General features: G+C 35.9%; 1 protein-coding gene across 3 annotated transcripts in view; it reads right to left on the reverse strand.

The window, feature by feature from the left end:
- Nucleotides 1-741: 741 nt before the first annotated feature.
- Nucleotides 742-26,782, reverse strand: part of Rpgr (retinitis pigmentosa GTPase regulator) — a 49,545-nt gene continuing 23,504 nt past the window's right edge. Inside the window, exons 12-17 of one of the 3 annotated variants that reach the window (XM_077106397.1) lie at nt 21,593-21,690; nt 21,143-21,208; nt 8,343-8,522; nt 6,728-6,785; nt 4,861-4,952; nt 742-1,267 (exon numbers count right to left, since the gene is read on the reverse strand). In XM_077106397.1, coding sequence (XP_076962512.1) covers nt 1,061-1,267; nt 4,861-4,952; nt 6,728-6,785; nt 8,343-8,522; nt 21,143-21,208; nt 21,593-21,690 — 701 coding nt within the window. In that variant the 3' untranslated portion in view covers nt 742-1,060. Of the gene's footprint in view, nt 1,268-4,860; nt 4,953-6,727; nt 6,786-8,342; nt 8,523-16,328; nt 18,870-21,142; nt 21,209-21,592; nt 21,691-26,782 lie in introns of those variants that run through there. The other 2 variants (XM_077106396.1, XM_077106395.1) reach the window with 2 other exon arrangements.

The following is a 26,782-nucleotide window of genomic DNA, read 5'->3' on the forward strand; positions in this document are numbered from 1 at the left end:
AAATCATATCTACTCTGGATTAACATTCTTACAATCTTTGTGCATGAAACACAAGAGTTTTGTTCTTTGTTTAAATGGGGCAAGGATTAATGTGATTAAAGAGCAAAGTGTTTTATTCACAAGCTACATGGGGAAAATGAAGGTGGCTTGAGCCATTAAGTAAGTAGCACCTGTGAGAAAGGAAAGCAATATTTCTATCAGAATAAACATAAAATCTTTATCCTTCACATCCTTGTGGCAGTGCACTGTGTCATTGAACCAAATTTGATTACCACTGTCAATGCTAGAGACATTGGAAATGAGCAAGCCTGCCTATGTTTGGGTCTTTTAAGCTAACAGTCTGTGGCAGGGTCCAATGCTCCAGATCACACCACATAATCTATAATGTTTTAAAGGTGTTCAATCACCTCCCTAAAGAAAGGAATGAGAAGCAAAGAAATTTCAACACTTAGTAGTTTCTCCAGAAATATGTTAACACAGTTGCATTAATATTTTCTTTACTCAGGGGTAAAGATATTTTGTGTCTTTCAATATTTAAAAAATTAGATGTTTTGCTTCCATTTGATCAATAGAGAACTCCATGTACCTCCAAATTTTATTCATACTCATCCATTTTCACAGCAGAACCGACCAAAGTTTATTAAAATAAATCATTACAATTTTGTTTCAGTTTTTAAAAAGTGCAAATACATTAAAACTGTTAGTGTCATAAGATTGCAAACATTGTCTTATGAAATTATAAAGATGTAAACCTGTTTAGTAAAAATTATGAAATATCAATTCAGTTTTCACATATAAAAATATATTGTTTTATGAAACACTGAACAGTTAAGGCCACAACACTTTTTAAGAAGAGTTTGAGATGCACATATTTTGAAACTGCTGTTAAAAAATTAACATAAATAAATATCAAAACTGGTCGTACTATTTAAACAGATCCAAACATATTAACTTATATTTTTAAAAGTCTTTTATCAGAAAATCTCCTTCAGAAGTCATACCATTTTTTCAAGTATAAATTATGAATGTGCTCAGTGATCATGAAAACATAAATGTATATTTATAGTATTGTACAGGATTTTGACTTTGCCTCCATAGTTGGTGGTGAAGTATCCTGAAGGTTTTGTCCCATGTGGTTCTGGTTTGCATCTTTCTTATTGCTTTGTAAAGCTATTTGATCTCCTATTGGTTTTATCTCTGGGAGTGGCTCGCTATTATTCTGCATAATTTTCTGACCTGTCAATGACATCCGCTTAAAGAGGAAAATCTGGAAAAGACACACAAACAAGATATTTCATTTCAGTAAGTCAACTGTTCACTTAGTATTGAGGGGTATCATTTTGTGTGTGTGTGTGTGTGGGGGGGTACTGACTGGGATTGAACCACTGAGCTACATCCCCAAGCCTTGTTTTTTTATTTTTATTTTCAGACACGGTCTCACTAAATTTCCCAGGCTGATCTTGAACTTGTGATCAGCTTCTCAAGTAGCTGAAATTACAGGCAAAGCCATGGCACCTGGCTAGGGGTATAATTTTTAACAAGTACAAACATGATTTTCTCACACCTTTATGGGGCTGTACATGTATAATGGTATGTTCTTAGCATCCATCTGTCTTTTCTCTTTTACCAAATTGCGGTCCTGATTCCACTCTAAAGCAAGACCTTTCAGGATTTAATATCTAACAACATTAGCATCTTGGTAATATATTATCATTTTTCTTCAAAGGACACATTTAATATTTCATTTTGTTGCATTATAAGAAGAAAAAAAGAGGAAAACAAGGATATCATTTATTATAATATTTAAACTTAACCAGGATGGGTTGTTTTGGGGGCATTTCTGCCACTGCCGGTGTATCACAGTTACATAGAATTTCTATTGTAATGTGCTGGTGAAGGAAGATATTATTTCCCTATTCCTGTGGATCAGATCTTTTGGCAAAATGTTAGTGCTGACAAATAATAGCAGTCTGCACCCTGTGGGACTGAGTAGGCAGTAGGAATATGGAGATGCTGCTTAGGCGAGGCCAGGGCTGTAGATATGCAGAAAACTGATAAAATTCAGTAACCTAGGGATTCTTGGTATGCAGAAAAGAAAATATTAATAAAAGAGACTGAAGAGGAGCAAAATATGAGAGGCAAGCTGAGGGAGAGGAGCCAACATTGAGGATGGAGGTTTGTAGGAGCAAAACTGGGAAAATGAGGCAGCTTGGAAGTCAGGGGAAGAAAATACAAGAAGGGAATGGCCAACAGGCCTACATACAGGAGAGATCAAGCAAGATGATGACATAATTCATCTAATTTAGGCCCTTTGAAGATTTAGCCAGAGAGAAAGATAATAGCATTATTAAAGAGTTACAATACAAATAATGGTTCTGACAATATGCCAAAACCCGAAAAAGAGGAAATAAACACTAGATGAAAACTTGTCTCTTTCAGAAGTCAAAATGGTGACAATAATAGTAGCTAAACCTTTATCTTTAAAAAATAGGAGAACGTGAAAACTTGTAACCCCCAAAGTTTAGGGTCTATGAATGAAAATGGAGGCATTTCTGTTTTTGCTACATTGGAAGAATACACATCTTGAAAAATTCTGCCACCACTAAATACCAAGAAATGCTAAGTATAAAAAGTAGAGTTTTATAATGTGTGAGTAATCTCTGAAAAAAATTAAAGGAAATCCCCTGTGGATGAAAAAATAAGGCAGGAGCTTCAAAAAGCCTCAGAGGTGAGTATTGACATAGTTTGATCTCATAACAGACACTTGCTCGGCTTTTAATCTCACAAAATGTGGGAAATTGGAGCTGAGGCCCCTAAATAATGTGGGTATCCTATAAGGACTATGTCTTTAACATAAGGCCACAAACATTGGGGGATAACAAAATGTCTCTCTTGGCCTGGCATTTGAGTGAAGAAGAAAAATGTTTGGTTGAGGTGAGTTTGAGGTTCATATTACCAGTGTGAGTGAGTGACCCTTAACCCTTAGGTGCTTCAGAACAGACTAATAAACATTCTCTATGGATAGACTCACTTTAATCTGACTTTTATAGGATTTCCACAAAACCTGATTAAACATGAACTTATAATCCAAATTCCAAAACACATATGGAAATAAGTCATCACTAGCAAGTCAGCCAAAGCAACACACAAATTTCAATCTTAAGGATGAATGACATTGGAATTAAGAAACAGTACGCGGGGCTGGAGATGTGGCTCAAGCGGTAGCGTGCTCGCCTGGCATGCGTGCGGCCCGGGTTCGATCCTCAGCACCACATACAGACAAAGATGTTGTGTCCGCCAAATACTAGAAAATAAATATTAAAAATTCTCTCTCTCTCCCTCTTTCTCACTCTCTCTCACTCTTTCTTTCAAAAAAAAAAAAAAAAGAAAAGAAACAGTACGCTTAAATTATTTAAAGCACAAAACAAGATGCTAATTTTTAAGATGATTGGTAAGAGAAACTATGGAATCAATAAGAACCCTGAAATTACCCAGAATATCACTTAGATATAGAAAATATGAAACTGACATTGAAAGATATGGACAAGGGCTAAGAATGTAGCTCAGTGGTTGAATGCATGTCTAGTATGAGGGAAGCCCTGGGTTCAATTCCCCAGTACCCCGCCAAAACAAAACAAAAAAAAACCCTAAACAAACCATAAAAGACATGAATAACAGATTGAAAAGTTTTATATCAGAGTTTGAAGAGGAAGAGAGGAAAGAATCAAATATATAATGGATGATAATTTTAAAAACTATGAAAAATGTTATAAATTCTCAGAGTTAAGAGTAATAAAAAATTACAAGAAAGTTAAAATAAAAAAATTTACACCTAGGTAACTCATTGTGAACAGAAATATATCAAAGAATCTAAAAAAGCAGCCAGGGAGGGGCTGGGGTTGTGGCTCAGAGGTAGAGCACCTGCCTTACAGGTGCAAGGGCCTGGGTTCGATCCTAAGCACCACATAAAAATAAATAAATTAAAAATAAAGGTATTGTGTCCAACTACAACTAAAAAGTGATTTTTTTTAAAAAAAAGCAGCCAATGAAATGACAGACTACATTCAAAGTTGTCAGCAATTACATTAAAGCAATATTCTTAACAATGGAAGCAAACACTAAGGAAAAATAACTGCCAACTAGTCATTCTATCATTCAAGAACTACCAAGAGACACCTATGACAACAACTTCCAAAGGATTTCTTCAGGAAGACTAATAAGGATGCCAGAAAGGACATTGGAGATGTAAAAAGAAATGGTGAATAAAGCCAAGTAGTAGAGAAGACAAATAATAACTTGATTTGTGAAATGAAAAAAATTAAAACAGGGTATGATATGACAACTTGTAAAATGGGAAGGAAAAGGTGATAGGAAAGAAAACTATTCTAAGATCTTATCTTTCAGGAAAAAGATAGGAACTCCGATTAGTTTTAGATTTTAGGTAGGCATGTCAAAAATTTCAAAGACAAAATCCAGCTGTATAGGTCATTTACAAGGTATCTAAAACACAAGTAAAAGGTGGAAAGAAAATCTATCAAGCAAATGCTAACTAAAGGAAAGATATTTTATTAATATGTAAAACATCAACCTGAAATTCTTCACATATTTTTGGGACATAAAAACTTATATTAAGATAGTTAAGGGGGGCTGGGATTGTGGCTCAGTGGTAGAGCACTTGCCTAGCATGTGTGAGGCCCTGGGTTCAATCCTCAGCACCACATAAAAATAAATAAAGATATATTGTATCCAACTACAGTTTAAAAAAAAAAAGTTAAATGTTGTGGATCACCATATGAAAAGCAAAAGGGGCAATTTGATACTTGGGTCTTAACACTACAATGGAAAATTCATTTCACTCACCTTTTTGGTTTTTTTAATATCCTTATTTGGTGTTGATTCACTAACTTCTGAAGCTTCTGAAGAACTGCTCTTTGCACGATCATACACGCATCCTACAATTGAATACAGTTAAAAATATTGTTCCAACTGATGAGGAAAAGAAAAAAGCTGTTTACTTCAGCAAACTCTATTGACCTTGACTTATAGGGTAATATAAATAAAAGCTCACCACTGGACAATGTCTATATAGTTGTAGTTCCTAAAAAGGTGAGTTAAGGTTAAATGCCCAGAATAACCTGACCAGTATTGAAATGTTTCAGTGATCTGTATCTAAATATAGTCACAAAGGTAATAGAAAAAGTTAGAGAAGATTTCTGTAAAAACATAAATCACTTTTTAAAACTTGGCCTAGTTATATTTAGATTCTTTGTACTCAAATGGACGTGTTATTTTAGGGTGTTTCAAATTTTCAAATTAATCCACATATTATGTGGTTGAATAACAATCTTTAAAGTACACTTATAAAGCATGCTAATATTTTAACATTATAGACTTCTTACAGCTTGTATTTAATTTCTTTTCTTTTTTGGGAGGATAACAGGGATTGAACTCAGGGGCATTCGACCACTGAGCCACATCCCCAGCCCTATTTTTTTTTTTTTAATTTAAAGACTTTAGCGCCTCACTTTTGCTGAGACTGATGCTGAACTAGTGATCCTCCTGCCTCAGCTTCCTGAGCCACCAGAATTACAGGCATGCACCACTGTGCCTGGCTTAATTTCTTTTTGACACTATTGGCTATATGCTAAAAATATTTAAGAGGTGATAAATACTTTAACATTTTGCTTAAAATATTCTAAAACTTACTACTCTTTTTGTAGAAGTTAGAAGGACAAAAGGATTAAAAAAAAAAAACCCTATTCCTTCCCTTGCTTAAGTTTAGATCAGATAGGCAGTATTATGGACAGTTTTTTTTTTTTTTAACTGATTGACTAATTGTGATACTGGGGATGGCATCCAGGGCCTTGAGCATACTATGCAAGCACTCTACCACTGACCTACATCCCCAGCCCATGCACAGTTATTTTTCATGAGAACATGATAAAAATCACACCCTGGTGTAGGGGTATTAAAACATAATGTAGGGACCATGAAGCAAAATCACAGATGATTTGGGTCTAGAAAATGTAGGTCTTGAGGGCAGTGACAATCTGCTCTATTCTGTGGCACCTGTTCTCTAATGCCAATAGCCTGGCTTGGGAAAGGACTTCTTTTCAATGCTCATGTAAGGTCAGAGACTCAGGTCTGGACCCCGGGTGGAATAACTGGATGGCCACAGGGACTCTTGGCCAACATAACATGGGTAAAGAGATCCACAGTGCTCACCATAGATATAAACTGGGATTTGGGGCAAAATCTCAACTTAATAATACTGATTGAGTTGGAAAAAAATAGGGAGTAAAAAAAGCTGTCCTAAATCTCTGAACACTGACACATGAATACACACGAGTATAGTGAATATCTATATATGAAAGAGCTGTGGTAGTTATAAATGAGAACAGATAAGGGTATGTTACATATTTCATAACTTGCTATGAGGGTCCTCTGACATAGAAATATAAAAAGCAGGGGCTGGGGTTGTGGCTCAGCGGTAGAGCGCTTGTCTAGCACGTGCGAGGTACTGAGTTTGATCCTCATAAAAATTAGTAAAATAAAGGCATGTGTCCAACTACAACTGAAAAAAAAATTTTTAAAAAGGAATGTATGTATTATAGTTACCCAATCATGGTGCACGTGCAAGCACACAAACACATACATGTTCATATGTATGTATGTTATGTATCTAGATTTTTTAAAAATATGCTTTTGAAGTGAAGTATGCTCATACCTTTTGGATTTTCATTGTATTCACGAATGGCCCGTTCCTCTAGGTTGACTTTTTTCTCCTATAAATAACAAAGAAACAATATGACAAAAAACATTTATGTGGTGGTAGAAAACTTAGTCTTAGTTTTAAAGCAAGGTTCCAGAGCAAGCCTTTATAATGACTTAAATGTGTGACAATCACTTAACTGGGCTCTTGTAAAATGGGGCATTTTAGATGTTGATTAACTGCTAATATCCTCCTAGCTCATAACTGTAAGATGTATATGGATATATATTTATATATATCATACTTATACCTACTTATATTATATATTATATATAATTATATAGCATATATATTATATACATTACATACATATAATATATATGCTATACAATTAAAGAATTCTCAAAAAAGATTCAGGAATACCAATTGGTATATGACTTGTCTTAATATTTTAAAATGTCAAATTGGTGTTTAATGATTCTACATTAAAAACTTTTAGGGACCATCCTAACTTGAATTCATAAATGTTCTCTATGAACAGAATCATTTCCCCTTCTGAAAGAAAACAAATAACTGCTAGAACATTTTTTTTTCCTCAGTGTGAGGAAGGAGTCTTAGAAAAAAGAAGGAACCAATGAAGAGAATGACCTCTGTAGAACAGTGATATTTTGTTAAGTTAAAAGTACATGCATATAAAACAAGGCATGTTTCACAACTACACATTCAAATAAAGGACAGATATGATTCAGTAGTTGTCTATGTTAGGGAAAAGGGAGACAGGCAGAGGCCTAAAAGGGAATGAATTTAAATAAGAGAGAAGACCTTGGGTACAGAGCAAGGATGAGAGTGTTTCAGCTATTGGCAAGACTAACTCATGTTCTTCATGAGAGTCCCAAAAGCGCAAATGAATTAATACAATGTCATTTAGTTTTGGTTTTCAGAATTCTGTGCCTCTGAAGTGAATCCACAGTACTGTTAGCAAAACAAATGATTTCAAACCTACCAACTGTCTCCTAGCAAGGTCATTCTCAGACAAAACCACCAAATGCAGATTATATTTTTGGAATTTCTAGTTCCACTTTCAGGATAGTCTTTGTTTCCTCAGTGATTCTCCCTCTTATTTCTCCTACATATACTTTTGTCTAGAGTGAATCTAAGGAAGAACTGATCACAACCTCAGATACTGCTGTGACCAACTTTCTTTGCCTATATACATATACATGTGTGTGTGTGTGTGTGTGTGTGTGTGTGTGTGTGTATATATATATATATATATATATATATATATATATATCTCCCATTTCTGCCACCAGCACGAGGCTCCTAACTTTGCATTTCAGACTGGGTGCCCAACTTTTTGGTTCACTTCCCAACAATGTACTATTGTGGCCCATACAAGTTTATTTCCACTCATGTAGGGAACAGCATGCTACCAAGCAGTGTAGCAAATATGCTATAGATGTTTGCTTGACTCATAAACCAGCCAAAGCCTTTTCCTGGCACATAAATGAAGTTATTCACATAACTATTTCTATTCCCAAAGGAAACTGTAATCTTCCCTCTGAAGGGACCAGAGGACCCCATGCTTCTCTTTGGCATGATCTCAGGACTTAAGCATCCATCATCATACCTCTGTATCAACTGCAGCTGGGCTGTCATGGATACTGTTCAACTTCTCTGTTTCACCATGGTCATCTGCAGAAATACTCTCATCACTTCTTACAGATTTCTTTTCTTCTGTCAGATATTTGTTATTAATATCCTTATTAATGTCTTCTGATTCTGTTTCAGTTTCTGAAGATTCCTCATTCTGTGACAAAATTGATCATCAGAGAAGAGTAAGAATTTCTTTTTTAAAAATTAGAGATTTGATACAGCTGTCATAAATAATTCATACCACCTAAAAGAACATGTAGCAAATAAAATCACATACAGAAGCTGAAAGAATAAAATACTGTATAATCCATGATGAATATCATGTACTGTATTTTATGCATGCTTCTCTATTTCAATTACTAAGATTCCCAAAATTCTATTAGTACCTATGGCAAGGTTAAAGTGGGAAAATGAAATTCATTTTCTTAACTGTCTCCAGAGTGCTTTTAAACTTGAGAAGTTAAAAAGCTTTTTATTTACTATAGCAGCATAACATTATTATGTTCATTTTCTAAGACATAGGGATTTAGAATTCCTCCAGTGGTCCAATTCACTGATATTCCATAAGAGAGGCAAGTATAACTATTTACATTTCAGGCAAAAAGATAAAAGGACATAGTTTAAATGCTTTGCTCTTGGTTATTAAAAACAAAGGGAAAACCAACTGGAGATAGAATTTGGTTTATCTGGCTACTATTCACCCAATCCAAATTATAAAACACCCAGTGTATGGATCAAACAGATGGTTAATAAATCATATAATGATATTAAGAAAAGACATAAAATATTAATTTTAGTCTTTGTTCTATACTGAAAACATATTTGCAGTCAAGTTAGGTAGGGTTAACCATGAGGTAGATACCACTTACCAAAGACTTCTAAAACTTTTTTTCTGCATGTTTTCCCTCTAAGTGTATTATATGGTATATATGCCTAGCCAGTACACATTGTGGGTAGTTAACATTATCAGGGACAACTTCACTTTGAAAGGGAATAAGAAGCAAGGCTACTAGATCAAAGGGTAATGGGTGATAAATAGATATATTCATAAATATAAATGAAAGGCTAACTAGATGTAACAGTGCTCCTGAGAAATAGAATTCCAGACTATGCTCCCCATGCCTCCACCCCCATCTCACAGAGGGAGGGTCAGTGAGCAGTGTTCCCAGAATAATCCTCACCTGGAGAGTCCGGCTAATCTAGCACCTGGGTCAACTCCAATCAGGCTTGTTAACTAAGGTATTAATGTCATCATAGGATAAGAGCATGCTATTATAAAAAGGGATTTGGAGTTTTACCTTATTTAAAAATAAGCAAAACACAGCATCTGTTATAATGAATTACAATCTTACTCATTAACTAAGAAAATCTATAATAAAAAAAACTTTTGGAACTGCATCATTTTCTAAAATTTGAGAAAGCTATTAGAAAATGACATTGTTCACTAAAAATTACATCAATTGTAAGACTTTGAGCTTACTAAGCACATTTAAATTATTCTATACACATCTGGACAACTAGTTTAAATCACAGAAAGCACTTTACCTTCAAACTGAAACAATTTAGGAGAGATTGGCAGAATACTGTCATTTTATAAAAAGAAAGGGTGAAATTTAAGCACATTCTTGGCACTAGAACCATATAAGGCATGTAAGGTAGTCTGAAATGGTCAAGTATGTGTCTTATGTTAGGACATCAGTAAAGAAACAAGTGGGCCTTGACCTCTTGGTTCAGACATAGCACAATGAGCTGAAGTCTTTGGTGTGGTTCCAGGTGACATTTTAAAAAATATTTCTGATGGAGATTATCAAGAAAGCCAACATTCCTTGTAAGTTTCAGTTTGCTTAAGAATATAATTACAGGGCTCGGGGTGTAGCTCAGTGGTAGAGTGCTTGCCTAGCATATGTGAGGACCTGGGTTCAATTACCAGTATTTTTAAATATCAGGACATTAAAAAATCTGCATTGCATATTTTAAGAACTAGAAATTGGTGTCAGAAATCAGCATAGTGGTTACCCTGGGGGAGGAAATGGTAAAAGACTGGAAGGGAGCTTCTGGGGAGTTGATAGTGTGCTTTTTCTTGATTTGGATGCTGATTAGTTTGTAACTTGTGTTCAGTTTGTGAAAAATACATTGAACTATGTATGTATGGGATATGCATTTTGTGTATAGTATAGTTTTATACAGTTAAAAGAACCCTAAATTCCACAAAATTATAAAGCATAAAATGCTGTGCTATAATTCTGTATTTGTGATATGCTTCCATGTCACTTAGTGAACTTTTTCCAAATAGGTTATTATAGCCATAAACATTTGCATCTTAAGTTATATCTGTCAGGAAAATGTCTTTATTTTTAGACTTTAAGTTCAGGGTTTTTTTTAAGGATAAGTTTTGTTTTTTTCTTTGTGCATTTGGATGTGTGTTTGTATGGCACTGGGGACTGAACCAGGGCCTTGTGCATGCTAGGCACATGCTCTACTACTGAGTTACACCCCCAGCCTTCATGTTTTAACTACACTAGAAATTACCAAGGTAGTAGTGAGGAGTGGGAAGGACATTAAATACAAAGGTTTAAGCACTGTTTTCTAAGCCTTGTTCTATAACTCACGGCCTCAGCATGACACCTAATCAATGTACTTTACAGGCTATCTGTAAAATGGGAAAATAACATTAGCAACACCTTATTCGGAGTGTTTGCGTAAATATTAAAAAGACTACTTACACAAAAATAACATGAGTAAATAGTGTATATATTGTACATAAATATCAGTTATTTTATACAGGGCCCTCCATAAAGAGTATTTCTAGTGTGCACTGAGGATTGGCAAAAAAATAAGAAAGTTGGACATTTTTTGCCCTTATGTCCTAGATCTTGTCATTAGAAAATAGTTTGTTTAAAGTACCCTTGTATTTATTCTACCCTCATCTGTACATCCTTTTCTTCTGAGCCAGGAGTCTTGCAGCTAAGCATGTGAGAAGGCAGCTGCATACCTGTTAGAAGTATCCATGGGACCTTAGCAAATTGGGGGTGCGTCAGCCTTGACTCTACTTCAGGCTAGGGTTGCCCCAGAGAATGATGCTCCTAGGCACTCAGGCTTTCCAAGCGAAGTCCAACTAATATTTTAATAATGTAAAATCTCCCCATATTTCAACATTGGCAACCAATCCAAATTTTTAAAAAATCACTGTGTACATAGGGCAGATCACACTCATGGGCTACCAGTTGTGACTTCCAAATTATTGTCTTGATACCACTTTAAAATCTCTTAAGTCTTCCTTCTTTCTAGGCACCAATCTCTTATTCCATTCTTAATTCTGCATTTTAATTGCTGAATGTATTGTAATTTAACTCTGAAAGACACAGACCTTCCTGCTGATAGGCATTTTCATATTTATTCTTTATTTCCCTTTCTTTTTCTTTAGACAGTTTATTTCCTTTTTGTATCTTAGACAAATATATGATGCATGATCATACTTTCTGTGCTAATTACTTTATATAATTTGACAATAATGTTGGTACACAGGAAAATCTGTTGTGTGACAGCATTAACACCTACATTTTAGATTAACCACTCGAGTGTGATCAGCCTTTCACTGCACTTCAAACATGGAGGGGCATTACTGACCCACATAATGGTGTATAAAAGTAGTTTCACTCCACCTCTTGCTAAAGGGTTATCAATATTATAATCTAATTTATTCCCAAAGATCTATTCCCATAAGTCATTTTTGGTTGGTGTATTGTATTTAAACAAAAGCCAAGTTCATAGGACTAAACTCATGCACATCAGTCAGTGACTTGAAAATTCCTGACTGTACCTTTGTGTGTGACTTGGTGTGATCAGAAACGATAATTACAGGATACAGAATACTATTGCTGAGTGCCCATAACATACTTCATGTACTAAGTACTCTGGATCAAAGGACCCCTCCTTTATTAAAAGAGGAAATAAGACTCAGAAAGGTAAACAAAACAATAACTAGAAACCTTTTCCAGGGACGCAGGGCTAATCAGTGGAAGGCTGAGATTTGAATTCAGGTCTGGACCCTAGAACCCATATTATTTCCCAACTCTGCCCAAATAATTTGAAGATCATATGGGCTGCCCTCACAACTATTTTTCCCCTCCAACACTGATATTTAAAGTATCACAGACTCTTCTTGTGGTTCATAAGCTCCTGCCAATAACATTCTTATGTACCACTGTACGTATTAATAAACAAATAAAAATTTAGAATATTTTCCTCGAAGTATCCAAGTCTTGAGAATATATATTTCCCTTTCTAAACTGAGAAATATGCCAGGAGCACTCTATGCTTGATATTTATTTTTCTAAGTTTAGAACTGATTCCATTCCCTGCAAAGGTCCCCTGTCTTCATCCTCCCTATCCTATTCCAGGCCCTTGTCATTCTTTGTCTGGTTACAACAACTGCCTCTTAACTGGGACTCCCAACTCATCCTGTCCTCTTCAAATCCATCTTCCATATTGCTACTAGAATGATCACACAAAAAAACCTTTAACATCTTGGTAAACAAACACATCAGGCCCTTTGCCTCTCTACTTCTAAGACCAAAGTATACCCTAGGCTGTCATTACTTCAAACATTCTCATGACTCCCATCAGCCTGGAAAGTCCTCATATCTCCTTGACCCGTTTACCTGATTGTTTTATTTGACATGACTCAATTCAAGTTTTCCCACTTGTTCCTAGGAAGCTTTTTCATAACCATTGTCTAGCAGCTGAACTTCCATGCCAAACAAACACTAATTTCCCAGACTACAGAGTTCCTTGAGATCAGGAGCCACATCTTACTCCCTGCATACCCAAAGCATGAAAACCTTTTCTTCTTACTCATTAAGTAATTTAATGGAAGAAAAAAGTCATGGAGTTGTTTTGGGGGTCATATTTTTGTCTGTGCAGTCCTGGCAAAGAACACAGGGGTACCAGGAAACAAATAGCACAGTTAAGAAACAGTTAAGGCAGAGCTGCCTTGGTGTTCCCTGATGTCCTTTGGAGAAATATATACCTAAAGTCCCCGACAGCTAAGAGGGCCACAAGAGGTGGATTGTAAGCTGTTCTCACTTTTTGAGATTGACCTGACTTGGGGAAGCTTCTGTTGCTTTTTTGGTGTTTGGTACATAAGTATTTGTTGAATGAATAATAGGTACCAAATATTAAGCCATGATTCAGGTACTGGTACTGAATTTGCACAATAAAAAGAATAAAGGAAGGAACTACAGCACCTTCTTCTAGGTGCACAATTTATTTTTTATATACACATGAAGAGCAGTTTATCTCTATCATGAATTAACAAAAGACATTTCAGTTGCACTCACCTCAAGTGCTGCTGTTCAGCAGCAGCAGGTGCTTCTGCCAGTACTCCTCAGCAGCTTACCTTAAAGTCTTTTTCTGCCAAAGTCCTTATTAGGAAATAGTAACTCAATGGATTCTACATATATAACTTATACTTCCCTCAGTAATGACCAGTGATAAGCTATAGTAAAAGCTCAAGAAACCAGCAGATAGGAATGATAAAGAAGCAACCAGTGATTTTAATCTAGGTAACCAAGTGTTAATTCATGAGGGACAATGTGGTCTCATTCTTAACTTCCTTTCCTTTCTCTCCTTATCTTTATATAATATTTACAAAAATGCAATTTTTATATATAATATTTATAAATAATCAAATCCCTTCTATTCATAAAGGTCTCGGTTCTTTTACCCACACCATCCCACCACTAACTAGCAACAAACTCCCTTCCATAAACTTCAGAGGGCAGGAGGCCTGCCACATACATGATTAAATAAATGTTCATTGAGCAGTGGGCACTGAAAGTTTGCATGCTTAGTTTAGTCTGTTAGTATGCTTGAAGGTGGGATGATTTTGGTGATTAAGACTTTTTTTTCTCAGAAAAAGAGATACCAGCAATTCTGGTTCTGACAAAGCTGTAGTTGGTAAGGAACACTTAGCGTTCCTATAGAATTACTTAACTTGCCCATTCTAATTCCATACTTTTCCAGGTAAAGAAACCAAAGCCTGCAAAGGTTAAAAAAAAAACTGGCTCAAATTCATATAGCTTTAAAGTACAAATCTAGAAGCAGGGCCTTGGCCTCAAAATGACTAGTATACTGATTTTGACCAGAACATTATCCCTATAGAAACTACTGCTTCTAAGTTTTTGGCCATGGAAATGGAAAGAAATGGTAAGAAATGTTGTCTAAAAGTGGATATCCAGACCAGCTGAAATATTAATACGTGCACATATTAGAACATGATTTCAGTATTGCTGGCCGGTTATCTCTTAATTGGAAGATGAATGCCGCTACCTTTAAGTTTAGTAACTTGAGTTTAGAGTTTCTCATCTCGAGACCTTGAGTTCCTTTATGGGCTTCCTTTTGAACTCTGTCTCTATCATCCATCTTACTTAATCACTTTAAGTCTACTTTTTCAATAACCATGTTTGGCACATAAATTTTATTACAGTATTATTAATCCCACTTCTCAAACACTTAATGAATGTGGTAGAATTTGGTTGAGGGCTGCAATGCTAAATCAATGTATTCGGTTAGATATGGGAAGCTACCAGAGATTCCAGCAGTTAAGAGACAATTTATAGCTGTTTCTAGAAAATTCTTCACTTTGATTCTAGTCTTTCTTCTCTTTTTCACTTTTACCTAAGAGAATCGAATGTGCAAAGTATTCATCTACACAAATTTCATAGGAAGTTTACCATCAAAATCTTCTTTGATTAAAAAATAAGAAATCCCTCATGTCCAAAATATGGAAGTTACTGGGAAAGGAAATCAGTTGAAAAGGGAGCAATAAATACACAACAATCAAATTAACTGCATTTTATACACTGAAAATTTATGGGAAGACTAAAATTACTCTAGTGGAAATTAGTCTTAAATCTACTTTAGTCTCTTTAAAATTCAATATCTAGTACTAGACAGTTTCTTTTCACACACAATTACTGACTGTATACATTTAATCTTTATTTTACTGGAAACATCCTGATATGCAATAGACAAACTGAGAATTACAGGATAGTCAATGAAGAGTACATACAGGGCAGGTAACAGACACTGAGTTTGAAGGTTCTGACAGTACAGTTAGAGCTCAGAAATGATAGTTTAGAAATACAGAAGACAAGAGACATTAAAGCCAACAAAACTTGTTAAGAGTAGAAAACAAAAATTTATAAAAACTTAAGTTAACTTTAAAGTATATATTTTTCTTCCTTAAAAACTTATTATACAAATAACATAAATGATAGAGCAAATCTGCTTGTCAGAATGGAAAGATTGTTAAGAATTAGAAAAGACCATAGTTATATCATCTCATCCACTCTATTTCATGAATGAGGAAACAAGCTTACTGAATCACTCTGCCCATCTGATAAACACTTAAAAGTTATACATACTTTCAGATTACACATTTAAGTAAATCTCCATTTCATTAGGTATTCTAATGAAATGGAGAGCTCAATTAGGATGTAAGCCCTGAACATAGCTGTCACTTTGTAGACACAGACTGAAAAAAATGTGCTAACATATGTATAAGAACTCAGAAATTCTGATAGCCCTTAAGAATCTATACTATTTTTAAATGGACTGATTATTAATACAAACAAAATACTCTTGTAGTATATTTCTATTTCCAAAATGTGACTTAATGATGAAAATATAATGTCAATTATCTGTTATGGTCTTTTAATATTTTCTGGTTATAAATTTATAATTTGGGGCAAAACTACAATGAGATGCCAGTTTAGAAGAAACTAATTTTGCAGTGCCTCTTTCTGCCTTTGACCCCTTAACACAACCTGCATCAGTTGCTTCTTTACCACATGTAAAATAACCACAATACAAAATCAGTTTAGTAAAATAAGTGCCAATCACATGCAAGGTGTTCAAATGATTTAGCTGGCCATAATCAGGTCAAATTTAAAGTCTATTACTTTAATTCCAAATAATGTGGTAATACATTATTCCAGAATTTTTTGGAACCTGGTGGCCCATTCTCTAAAAGTTGTTTTGACTGCACTGGCCTTTTGAACCTCTGCTCTTTCCCCTTTCCCTGTGAGTTAGTAACAGACTTTTTTTGATATGTTCTATGTCTGACACATTTCATAGATCCTTTTATTTTGCTCTCTTTTTTGGACTCTTTTCTGTTACCCTGACTTTCCTTCTCTTTTTCACCCATTTCCTGGTATTTCCCCTCTTTTTCCTCATTGTCTACCTCTTCTTCCTCCTCCCCTTCCCTCTCCTTCCTTTCCCTAGTCTCCCCTTCCTCTTCTCCCTCTCCTTCCCTTTCTTCTCTTTCTTCCCCCTTCCCTTCGTTTTCCTCTTCTCCTTCCTCTTCTTCCTCCTCTCCTTCATTTTCCCCTTCTCCTTCTTCCTCTTCCCCATCTCCTTCCTCACATTCCCCCTCTCCTTCCTCTTCTTCCCCCTCTCCTTCATCTTCTTCCTCTTCCCCTTCCTCTTCCTCCTCCTCTCCCCCCTCTCCTTCCTCTTCCTCCTCTTCCCCCTCTCCTTCCTCTTCCTCCTCCTCTTCCCCCTCTCCTTCCTCCTCTTCCTCCTCTCCTTCCTCTCCTTCCTCTTCCTCCTCCTCTTCCCCTTCTCCTTCCTCTTCTTCCTCTTCCCTCTCTCCATCTTCACTTTCCTCTTCTCCCTCTCCTTCCTCATCTTCCCCTTCTCTATCCTCTTTACCTTGCTCCTCTTCTTCCCCATTTTCCTCTTCTTCCCCATTTTCCTCTTCTTCCCCATTTTCCTCTTCTCCTTCCTCCTCCCCTTGATCCTCTTCCCCCTCTCCTTCTTCCTCTTCCCTATTTCCCTCACTTTCCCCTTCTCCTTCCTCTTCACCTTGTTCCTCTTCTCCCTCTCCTTCATTTTCCCCTTCCTCTTCTTCTTCTTTGCCCTCTCCTTCCTCTTCATATTCTTCCTCTTTTCCCTTTCTTTCTTTCTCTACCCTCTCTCCTTCCTCTGTTTCCCCATCTCCTTCCTCTTCCTTCCCCTCCTCTTTCTCTTTTTCTCTGTCTCTTTCCTCCCTTCCATTCTTTTCTCCATCTTCTTTCTCCTTTCCCCCTTCTCCTTCCTCTTCACTTTCTCCTTCCTCTTCTGCTCTTTCTTTTCCCTCTCCCTTTTTCTTCTTCCCATCCTCCTCTTCTTCCTCTCCTTGTCCCTCCTCCTGCTCTCCTTGCTCCTCCTCCCTTTCCTCCTGCTCTCCTTGTTCCTCCTCCCTTTTCTCCTGTTCTCCTTGCTCCTCCTCTCTTTCTTCCTCCTCTTCTTGCTCCTCCCCTTCTCCTTCCTCCATCTCTTGGTTTCTTTCTTCCTGGTGGCCTTTGTCCCCCTCCTTTTTCTTCTGTTTTACCTCATCTCTTTTCTCCCACTCCTCCTCCTCTTTTAGGTACTTGCCTTCCTTATCCAGACTCTCCATTTTTCCTCTTCCTCCATCTTTCTCCCCTTCCTCCTTCCCATGCCATTGTTCCACTTCTGAACTACCCTCCTCACAGATTTGGTTCCTTTCACCGTCAGTCCCATCCTCTGCCTCTCCCTTGCCTTCACTCACCTCTGCTCTGTCTGAAAGGTCATCTGACAGGGTTCCTGCTTCCTCCTCCTTTGTTTGTCCTTCCACCTCGACATTTTCCTTATGTGCCTCTACCACTTGCTCCTCTATTCCACTTCCTTCTGAATCCTCTGTTCCTTCCTGCTCCTCTGGTATCTCTGACAAGTGATCACACTTAAAATCATATTTTGACATGAATCTGGATACTCTGGGTTCAGTCTCGAGTCCTTGTTCGACATATTTTCTGCTGAACCACATGTGATGATCAGTTTCCAGTTCATCCTCTTTCTCTTCACTATCAAATTCTATTGACTCGGGCTGATCCAATATGTCGGCTGTACCCATCTGTCTCTGGCTTTCACATTCCATGTAACTGTCTGGCTCTTCTATCAATTCTCTTTCAGGGTCAAAGATCATATCTTGCTGCCTACATTTCCTTTCCTGAGTAAAGCCTTTGTCGTCTTCATCCTCAAAATTCACATCTTTTTCTGGTAACTCATCAAAGAACGTATCATATGGTAAACATTCTATATTCTCTTTTCTTTCTTGTGTATCTTTCAGACCTGCCATTTCCATCAGCTCAGTTTTCTTCTCAGACACTATTTCTTCTCCATCACTTTCCTTTTCTGTGTCCTTAGTATCAAGTTCATCAACCTCACTTTTACTCTCATGTCTAAATATCTCTTTTTGCAAGCCCTCTTCATTGATGTTGGCCTCAGGGTCCTCCTGGTCTGAGTCATTATCTACTTCCTCATCTGTAAACGTTTCCATAGTCTCAGCTGCTTGCATCATGAAGATCCCTTCATCTACCTGTTCCTTATATGCTTTCCCTTCTTTCATTTTTGATACCTCTTCATATTCATATTCATTACTATCATCATTTTCAGTACAAGCTGCATGCTGAATCAATTGGTCAACTGCTTCTTGTTTCTGTAAATTTTTTGAAGTAATCATCATACTACTATTAGTTGACAATGGCAACTTTTCTTCTATAAATTACTGCTACAATTTTACATTTTTAAAAGTAGAATAAAAATGTCCAGATAGAATAAAAATACCAGATATTTTGCTAAGGTTTTATTTTCTTTAGGAATAACTTATACCACCTTTCTAGGTCTGCAGAATACCTAATTTTGACTTAGTAACATGTATCTGTGTTTGTTTAGCTTTCAGTTTTAATCATGTGCCTTAATTCTGCCAATCACAATTCCAATATTTATTATCTACCCTTTTTCTCAATTGGAGTAAATCCTTACATTATGACATTTCCAGATTGATTTTGCAAGATGCTATTTCAAAATTTACACCGCACTTGCATGAATCATTTCAGTATAATTTTTCCACCTTCTCTATCATTTTTAATTTCCAAATTTTGATTAGTCTTTGAGTTCATGAAATCCACAAAATTAATCAATATATGAAAATTTTAAAATTGAAAAAAATGAGTAGCTTATTTTTAGAAGAAAAAAAGGAAAACCGCACATGAATTTTTTTAATCTATAAGCTAATAACAGTGTTTTTCTTTCATAATCAAAATCTTTGTATGAATTTTCAAAAGTTGTACCCTATTATATTCTTTAAAATAATTTGCAAACATGAAAAATCACTAAAAAGAAAAAATACTTAGGGAAAAATGTAAGATTTAGGTAAAAACTATGAAATCACACATTGAGATTTGAATGATATATCAACAATATAAAAATAATTTCCTGCTGAACAAAATAAGGCAAAACCAAATTGTTGACCTAAATTCTACAAGTTAATGAATTCAAATATTTGATGAATTTGGATCTTTGGATGGTAAAAGCTCACAAAATCAAATTTTATAAATTGTGATGAGTGTTAAGGCATAGGAAGAGGTTCAACTTTTACCAAAGAAATAATTAAAACAGGACAAGTTATGAATTAACAAACTGATATAGAGAAATGGTATAACAAATATGTTTTACTCACTAAAGTAGGCCTGATAGAGCCTAAACTTAAAAGGACTATCTAAAGAATGAAATACATATCAGCTTAAAAGGAAGTACTTTTCTATTATGTCCTAGGTCTGTCATTTCAAAAGTGCTAAAACTTGAAAGTTCTTTCCAGACCCCTAAGAGAAACTGGCCCAACAGTCAGAACTGATTTCTAAATGTATGTGCCTTTCTTTTCCCAGAACAGTAAAGGCAGCCCAGAAGAGGCAGAGCCCAGAGTCTAAGAGCAGAGAAAGGAAAGAGGAAAGATGGAAGTATAGTCAGTAACTAAAGCAGTTAACATTCATTGAGCTTCCACAACTGCGGTGGAAGCCATATTCAAAGGCATGCTGTTATTCACCATGACTCTCACTGATATACACAGGACTAATGAAGACTGGCTCTAAATTTTTATGATTTATCAAGATGCTCTTTCATTTCAGTGGCTTTGGATGGAAGAATTTTTATCTTAATGTGGCGAAGACACTAGAAATAGAAAATGTTTTTTACAGCCTCCTTCCTTTAATTTACATTTCTCTGCTTTATTTTCCTAATCTCCAAACTCCTCATCCTTTTATCCCACTAGTTGTTAAAGCCAGGGAAAGCAAAAAATCTAAGGGAAGGCCTTTATTTCTCCAGGGTTGTGGAAGACATAGACTACTCCTTCATCTTGCTATTTGTTATTCATTAAAGGTCTCCTTTTCACCCATAAACAGTCTCGAGTTTCCAAATATTTATTTTAATCATGTTTTATGCTATCCATTCCTTAATAAATTAAAGACAAATCCAAAAATTGGAAGTGATTATCAAATATTTTTACTAAAAATCACAAAATATCAGACCTAGAAAAAAATGTTAATATCACCCAGTAAAGTCAGCATAGTAACTCACCAAAGTCATATTCAACCAGTCAGAGAGCCACTCTGATAAACAGTGGCCTCTTTCTATAAGTAAGAAATACAATTATGAACTATTGCTAGAAAGAAGAAAATATAATTATCATAACTTAAGTTAGTAACTCCAAAGAACAAATTTCAGTAATGAAATTCTAGCATTCTTGCTGCATCACAGAAAATACATACCAACAGAACAAGCCAAATGGAGGTCATCTACATTGTGCTCCTCTGTCCTTTAAATTCTTAAATAAATGAATACTTACCTTTCTGTGGTCTTCCCAGAAACTTTTCAAAGCAAAATAATTTAAACTGTTCTTACCTACCATAATAAAAATAACTCTCTATATTATACCTTTTGTTTTTGAATTGGCGAAAATGTTAATGACTTGTCATCAGAATTCAGGCTCATCATATGTGTCTGAAATAAAAGAGAAGTATATGTTCTCAAAAATATAGGCTATATATAGGCTAATGCAGGCTATATATATGATCGTGCATTCTAAATACACACACACACACACACACACACACACAGTAAAATGAATGCCAAACAGTTCAGACAATAATATAATCTACTCTCAATTGTCATGCTAATGGTGTGAAGATAGAAATAAATTTTATCATACATTAATTAAACTTTGTTTGCTAATTTTTAATCAATAAAGTTGGTTAAAATTAGCAACACCAAAGAAATAGTTTTTTTGTGCACGAGAATATAGAAGACATATACATACATGTTCACACATAAACACATGAACCAAAATTTATACCAAACTCATCTAGATAGATACAGAATCATTACCATATTTAAGATATCATTAGTTTCTTCAAGGCTTTCTGAGTCTGCTGCTGAAGAATTTTCTGTCTCTTTCTCTTTGGTCATGTTATCTTGAAAAAAGTCTGAAAGATGAGAAGGAAAAAGGAAATTCAGATTTCAATAGAAATATAAAAAGCAACTAGACAGAAATTCTATAATACAAAGTGTGAGTACAATTTTACCAAAGGTCCTTTGATTTAATGTCAGGGGAGCTGAACAGAAGTCAACCACAGTGATAATGTGTTTTAAAATCTCTTTTTCAAGGTTTAAGAACTTTGACACCAATTAGATAATAACTGTGTCATTCATATGGACAGGTTAATACTGTTCCTTTGGGATACCTACAACCCACATATTGAGCACTGGATGCTAGCCCCAAGAAAGGTTCCAATCACCCATATTTTCCTGGCTTTTTACCCCAGTGTAGCTCCCCTATACATCATATCAGGTTGTATGGCCAATTAAATAAAGCATACATAACTATGATGTCATTCTAGCTCTGCTTTGCTACATGTATGCATGTTCTCTCTTTTGGATCACTTGCTCTGGAGGAAGCCACTTTGTGAGCATCTTTACATAGAAGCCTATGTGAAGAGTACAGGAAGCCCTCTGCCAATGGCAACATGAATGAGCTGGAAATTCAACTACAGCCCTGTATGACCGTATGACTTTAACTCGATAAGTGAGCCTGAGCCAGAATTACCCAGTTAATGTGATCCTGGATTCTTGACTCTCAGAAACTATGTGAAATAGTGTCTGTCATTTTAACTTGCTAAGTTTTATGGTCATTTTTAAATGTAGCAACAAATAACTATCTCAAGTACCTTTCACAGAAAATGGCAAGTTATTATATCATAAAGCAGAAAATTAAAAGTCATAAGCTCTATTTGACCTTACATTTTTCTAAAATTTCTCACTATATTCTTTGATCACCTGTCCATTTATTTGAGGGGAGTTTCTTAAATGAAGTCTTAACTACAAATGCCAGTCCACACTGATCTCTCCATTTTAAATCTATTCAACTCCATGAGCAAGAACTCATTTTGTATCTATTCCATGTGTTGTAATATGCAGAGACAGTAACTTAAATTTTAACTGCTAATTCTTTTGTTGTTCATTATCTATATTTAAGTTTTACAACAGATGTTGATATACATAGACTATAAGTTCATTAAGAAGTATCAATTATCAAGGGAATATAAAAACATAGAGGAAAGAGAAATCACACATGAATGTTGGGAATCAGGAATGGTTTCAAGAGGTGCATGGAAGGATGAGTAGTGTTCTGAGAGGCAGGCAGAGATAGAGCTGGAAAGGGAATAAATGAATTCCCATTCCTAATAAAGCCAAGGAGTAGGGAGAGAAGCAAATAGAAGGAAGCAACTTGTGTTGAAGGCTGCCAATGTCCTAAGAACATATACTCTTTTTTGTGTTGGATTAATCCTATGATAACAAGAAAGGTTAAACATTATATTCTCATTTTACGAATGAGAAAAGTATACTTAATTTACCATTATGGTACCTAATGTCAATCTCAGGTCTATGTAACTCCATAGCCCATGTTCTTTCCAGTAAGTCAGACTCTGAATTGCTCAGTTTGATCAAAATCAGGGGTTACATTTTTTTTCTCTAAAAGACCACACAGTAAATATTTTATGATTTGTGAGCCATACAGTCTCTGTCCTAACTTAACCTCTGACATTATAGAATGAAAACAGCCATAGACAACACATGAAGGAATGGGTATGAATGGGTTCAAATAAAAGTTTATTTACAAAAACAAGTGGCTGGCTAGATTTGGTCCATGGGTCATAGTTTCCAGACTCCTTATTTAAATAAATGTTATAAGAAAAAAAGGTTACTGAGAGAGAGAGCCAGAAAAGCAGTTGGGAGTTATAAGGAAACATTTATTTTCATAAATATCAGGGATCCTCTGAAGACAGTGGAGCAGATAGGATCTGAACTGGACTTAAGGGAGATTAATGTGAAAAGTGTTACACTGGATATACTGGAGGTAAGAAAATGTAGGTTTAGAAAATAGAGTAGCTTTTTTAAGCTGATGGCTTTGTCTCAGAAGAGAAAACAGAAATCACTAGACCTGATGTGCTTGATCTTCTCACCAACATACACTATTACCTAAATTTGTGCCCAAGTTCTCATTTTCCTGTTAATGTAAAATGTCTTTCCTATTACCAAAGACTGCTCTGTATGCCAGCCTCTTCTGTCTTCCAAGAGCTTTGCATCTTGTCTCCTAGGGCTACCAAGATCTCCCGATTATAGGTATACATATGTGTTCCAGTTTTTCCCATGGATCCCACAGTTCCCTCTAGCTGCCTGCCAAGTGTTCTGGACTATCTCATGACCAAATAAGCAAAATAATGATCTGCACAGCCTATCTCCTCTTCACTTCCTCATTCCCTATTCATGCTTTAATACTTATCATTCTGGCTTCTGTGATCTTTCCCTGGAACTGCTCTTTGTTGAGGTCTCCAGTAATCTCCAGGATACCAAATGCACTGGATGTTTCTTTGAGTTCTTTTCCCTTAATCTTTGAGCAGAGATTTGCATTCATGCCTCTACTTTTTCCTAATTTTCCTCCTCCTCTCTTACTGACTGATGAGATCGAGAAAGATAAATATTCTTATGTCTATATCCTGGTCCCTCTTCTCTTCTGACTCTACTCTGTTGATTTCACCAACTTTGTACATTTTAAATACTGTTTCTCTACTGATGGTTTCCAAATTTTATCACTAGTTCAGAGCTCTTTTCTGAACTTTAGGCTATTTTTCAACCGCCTGCTTAATATTTCCATTTGCATGTCTCATAGATACCCCAGGCTCAATTCTTAAATTTCTTCCTCAAACTTGTCCATCATCCTATTGCTTAGGAACTACCCTTGATTCTTCCCTTTATGTCATCCCTGTGTGTAATTTATTAATATGATAAGCAAGTCTAGTTGGTTGTATGTCTGAAACATATCATCTCAACTGCAAAGACCTTGGTCCACACATTGCTCTCTCTTGCAAAAAAAAAAAATCTGACAAGTATTCTTCTTCTTCTTCTAATATGGCTTCCCTAGAATCCACATGGAGGTAGAAATGATCATTTTAAAATATCAATTGGATTGGAACATATCAGTCCACTCTTTAAAACCCACTAGTTGCTTTTTATTGTATTTAAAACCATTCAAGCTTGACACAGTAGTGCACACCAGTAATTCCAGCTACTAAGTAGGTTCAGGCAGTAGGATCAAAGTTTGAGGACAGCCTCTGCAACTGAGAGACCCTGTCTCAAAATAAAAAAGACTGGGGATGTAACTGAGCAGTAAAGTATCCCTGGGTTCCATCCCTAATGACATACACACTAACACACACACACACATACACACACACAGAGAGAGAGAGAGAGAGAGAGAGAGAGAGAGAGAGAGAGAGAGAGAACCATTCAAATTGAATAGGCTCTTTCTGGCCTATAAACTGAGGAATAATTTTTCACTGTCTCTTCTCCAACATCATCCTGTTCTGTCTTTTCCCTCACTTTATAGCCCTACTGGTCTTTCCTTTTCTTTGCCTCTTATTTTCTCTGCCAGGAATGCAACTACTGTCAATTTATGGGGCTATTTCTTATCCTTTATGTTTTAGCATGAATGGCATCTTCTCAGCAAGACCTACCCTGATCCATTTTCTTCCCTTATAAAGACAAAAGTCTGCAAATGATTTAGAACAAATCACATTATATACTGAGTATAACTTATAAGCTACTTATTATAAAGAAAGTTTTATCAGTCACAAAAAGATAAGGGAAATTTTTCCTTTTGATCTAGGTACAAAATTATGTATATATTTACATATAAATCTCTTGAAGTGGGAAATGACTTTCTTTCCCCAAACCACATACTTTTCTTCCCTGTATACAGTGCTTGTCAGAATCTACTACTACGCTTTCCATGTCTAGGACTGAAAAGCATCATTTGACATTGATTTTTTTGGGGGGTGGGGGTCCTGGGGTTGAACCCAGGGGCATTTAACCACTGAGCCACATCCTCACCCCCTTTTTTTTGCATTTTATTTAGAGATAGGGTCTCACTGAGTTGCTTAGTGCCTTACAAAGTTTCTGAAGCTGATTTTGAACTTGTGATCCTCCTGCCTCAGCCTCCCAAGCTGCTGGGATTACAAGTGTGTGCCACCGCACCCAGCCTTGACATTGATTCTTATTTCAAAAAGACCATACAGGAGAATTAGGGCTGTAGCTCAGTGGCAGGGCACTTGCCTAGCACATATGAGGTACTGGGTTCAATCCTCAGCACCACATAAAAATAAATAAATAAAATGAAGGTATCGTGTCCATCTACGACTTAAAAAAACAACATACAAAAGTTGTGGTGAAGAAACTCAGCTCATTATCAAGGTCCTGTCTAGATGATAGATCGCAAACAATAAAAATTATGTGCCATGGTTCTTAATTCCCAATGTACAGGTTTATCTTTCTCTTTTCTTTTTTGGTACTGAGGAGTGAACCCAGGGGGCACTTTATCACTGAGCTACATACCCCATCCCTTTTTAGTTTTTGAGATAGGGTCTCTCTAAGTTGCTTAGGGCCTTGCTAAGATGCTGAGTCTGGCTTCAAATTTGTGATCCTCTGCTTCAGCTTCCCAAGTCACAGAATATGGGCCTGTGCCACCAAGCCTAGCCTGGTTTATCTACTTAATTTCAAATCTACTTCTTCTTCTGATCTCCTGGTCCTGCGCCCATCATCCAAGCATACACCCTCTAATACCATACAGACACTCCTTCAAGATATAAAGTCTATGAACACAATCATGTGGAAGAGGTGTATAGTAGTAAAAGAGTTGGGATTACAATTTAAAGCATGAATATCTAATAGGGACTGAGATAGAGGTGTTACTGATAATCATAAGTATATTTATTTAGGGGTTTCTGGAGGTGATGAGCTCAATGCTAAATATTTTACATGCCTGATATCACTTAATCATTGAAATCATTCTCTGAAGTAGGCATCATTAAAACTATTTAAATGATAAGGAAACTGAGGCTTAGATTTAGTCACATAGTTAATAAATGTCAGAGCTGGCATGCAACCCTAGATCAATTTTGAATTGATGAATTCAATCCACTATGAATCACTGCTTAAATATAGAACTTGACATAGATCCAG

Source organism: Callospermophilus lateralis, chromosome X, assembly GCF_048772815.1.
Source record: "Callospermophilus lateralis isolate mCalLat2 chromosome X, mCalLat2.hap1, whole genome shotgun sequence".
Taxonomy (NCBI): Eukaryota; Metazoa; Chordata; class Mammalia; order Rodentia; family Sciuridae; genus Callospermophilus; species Callospermophilus lateralis.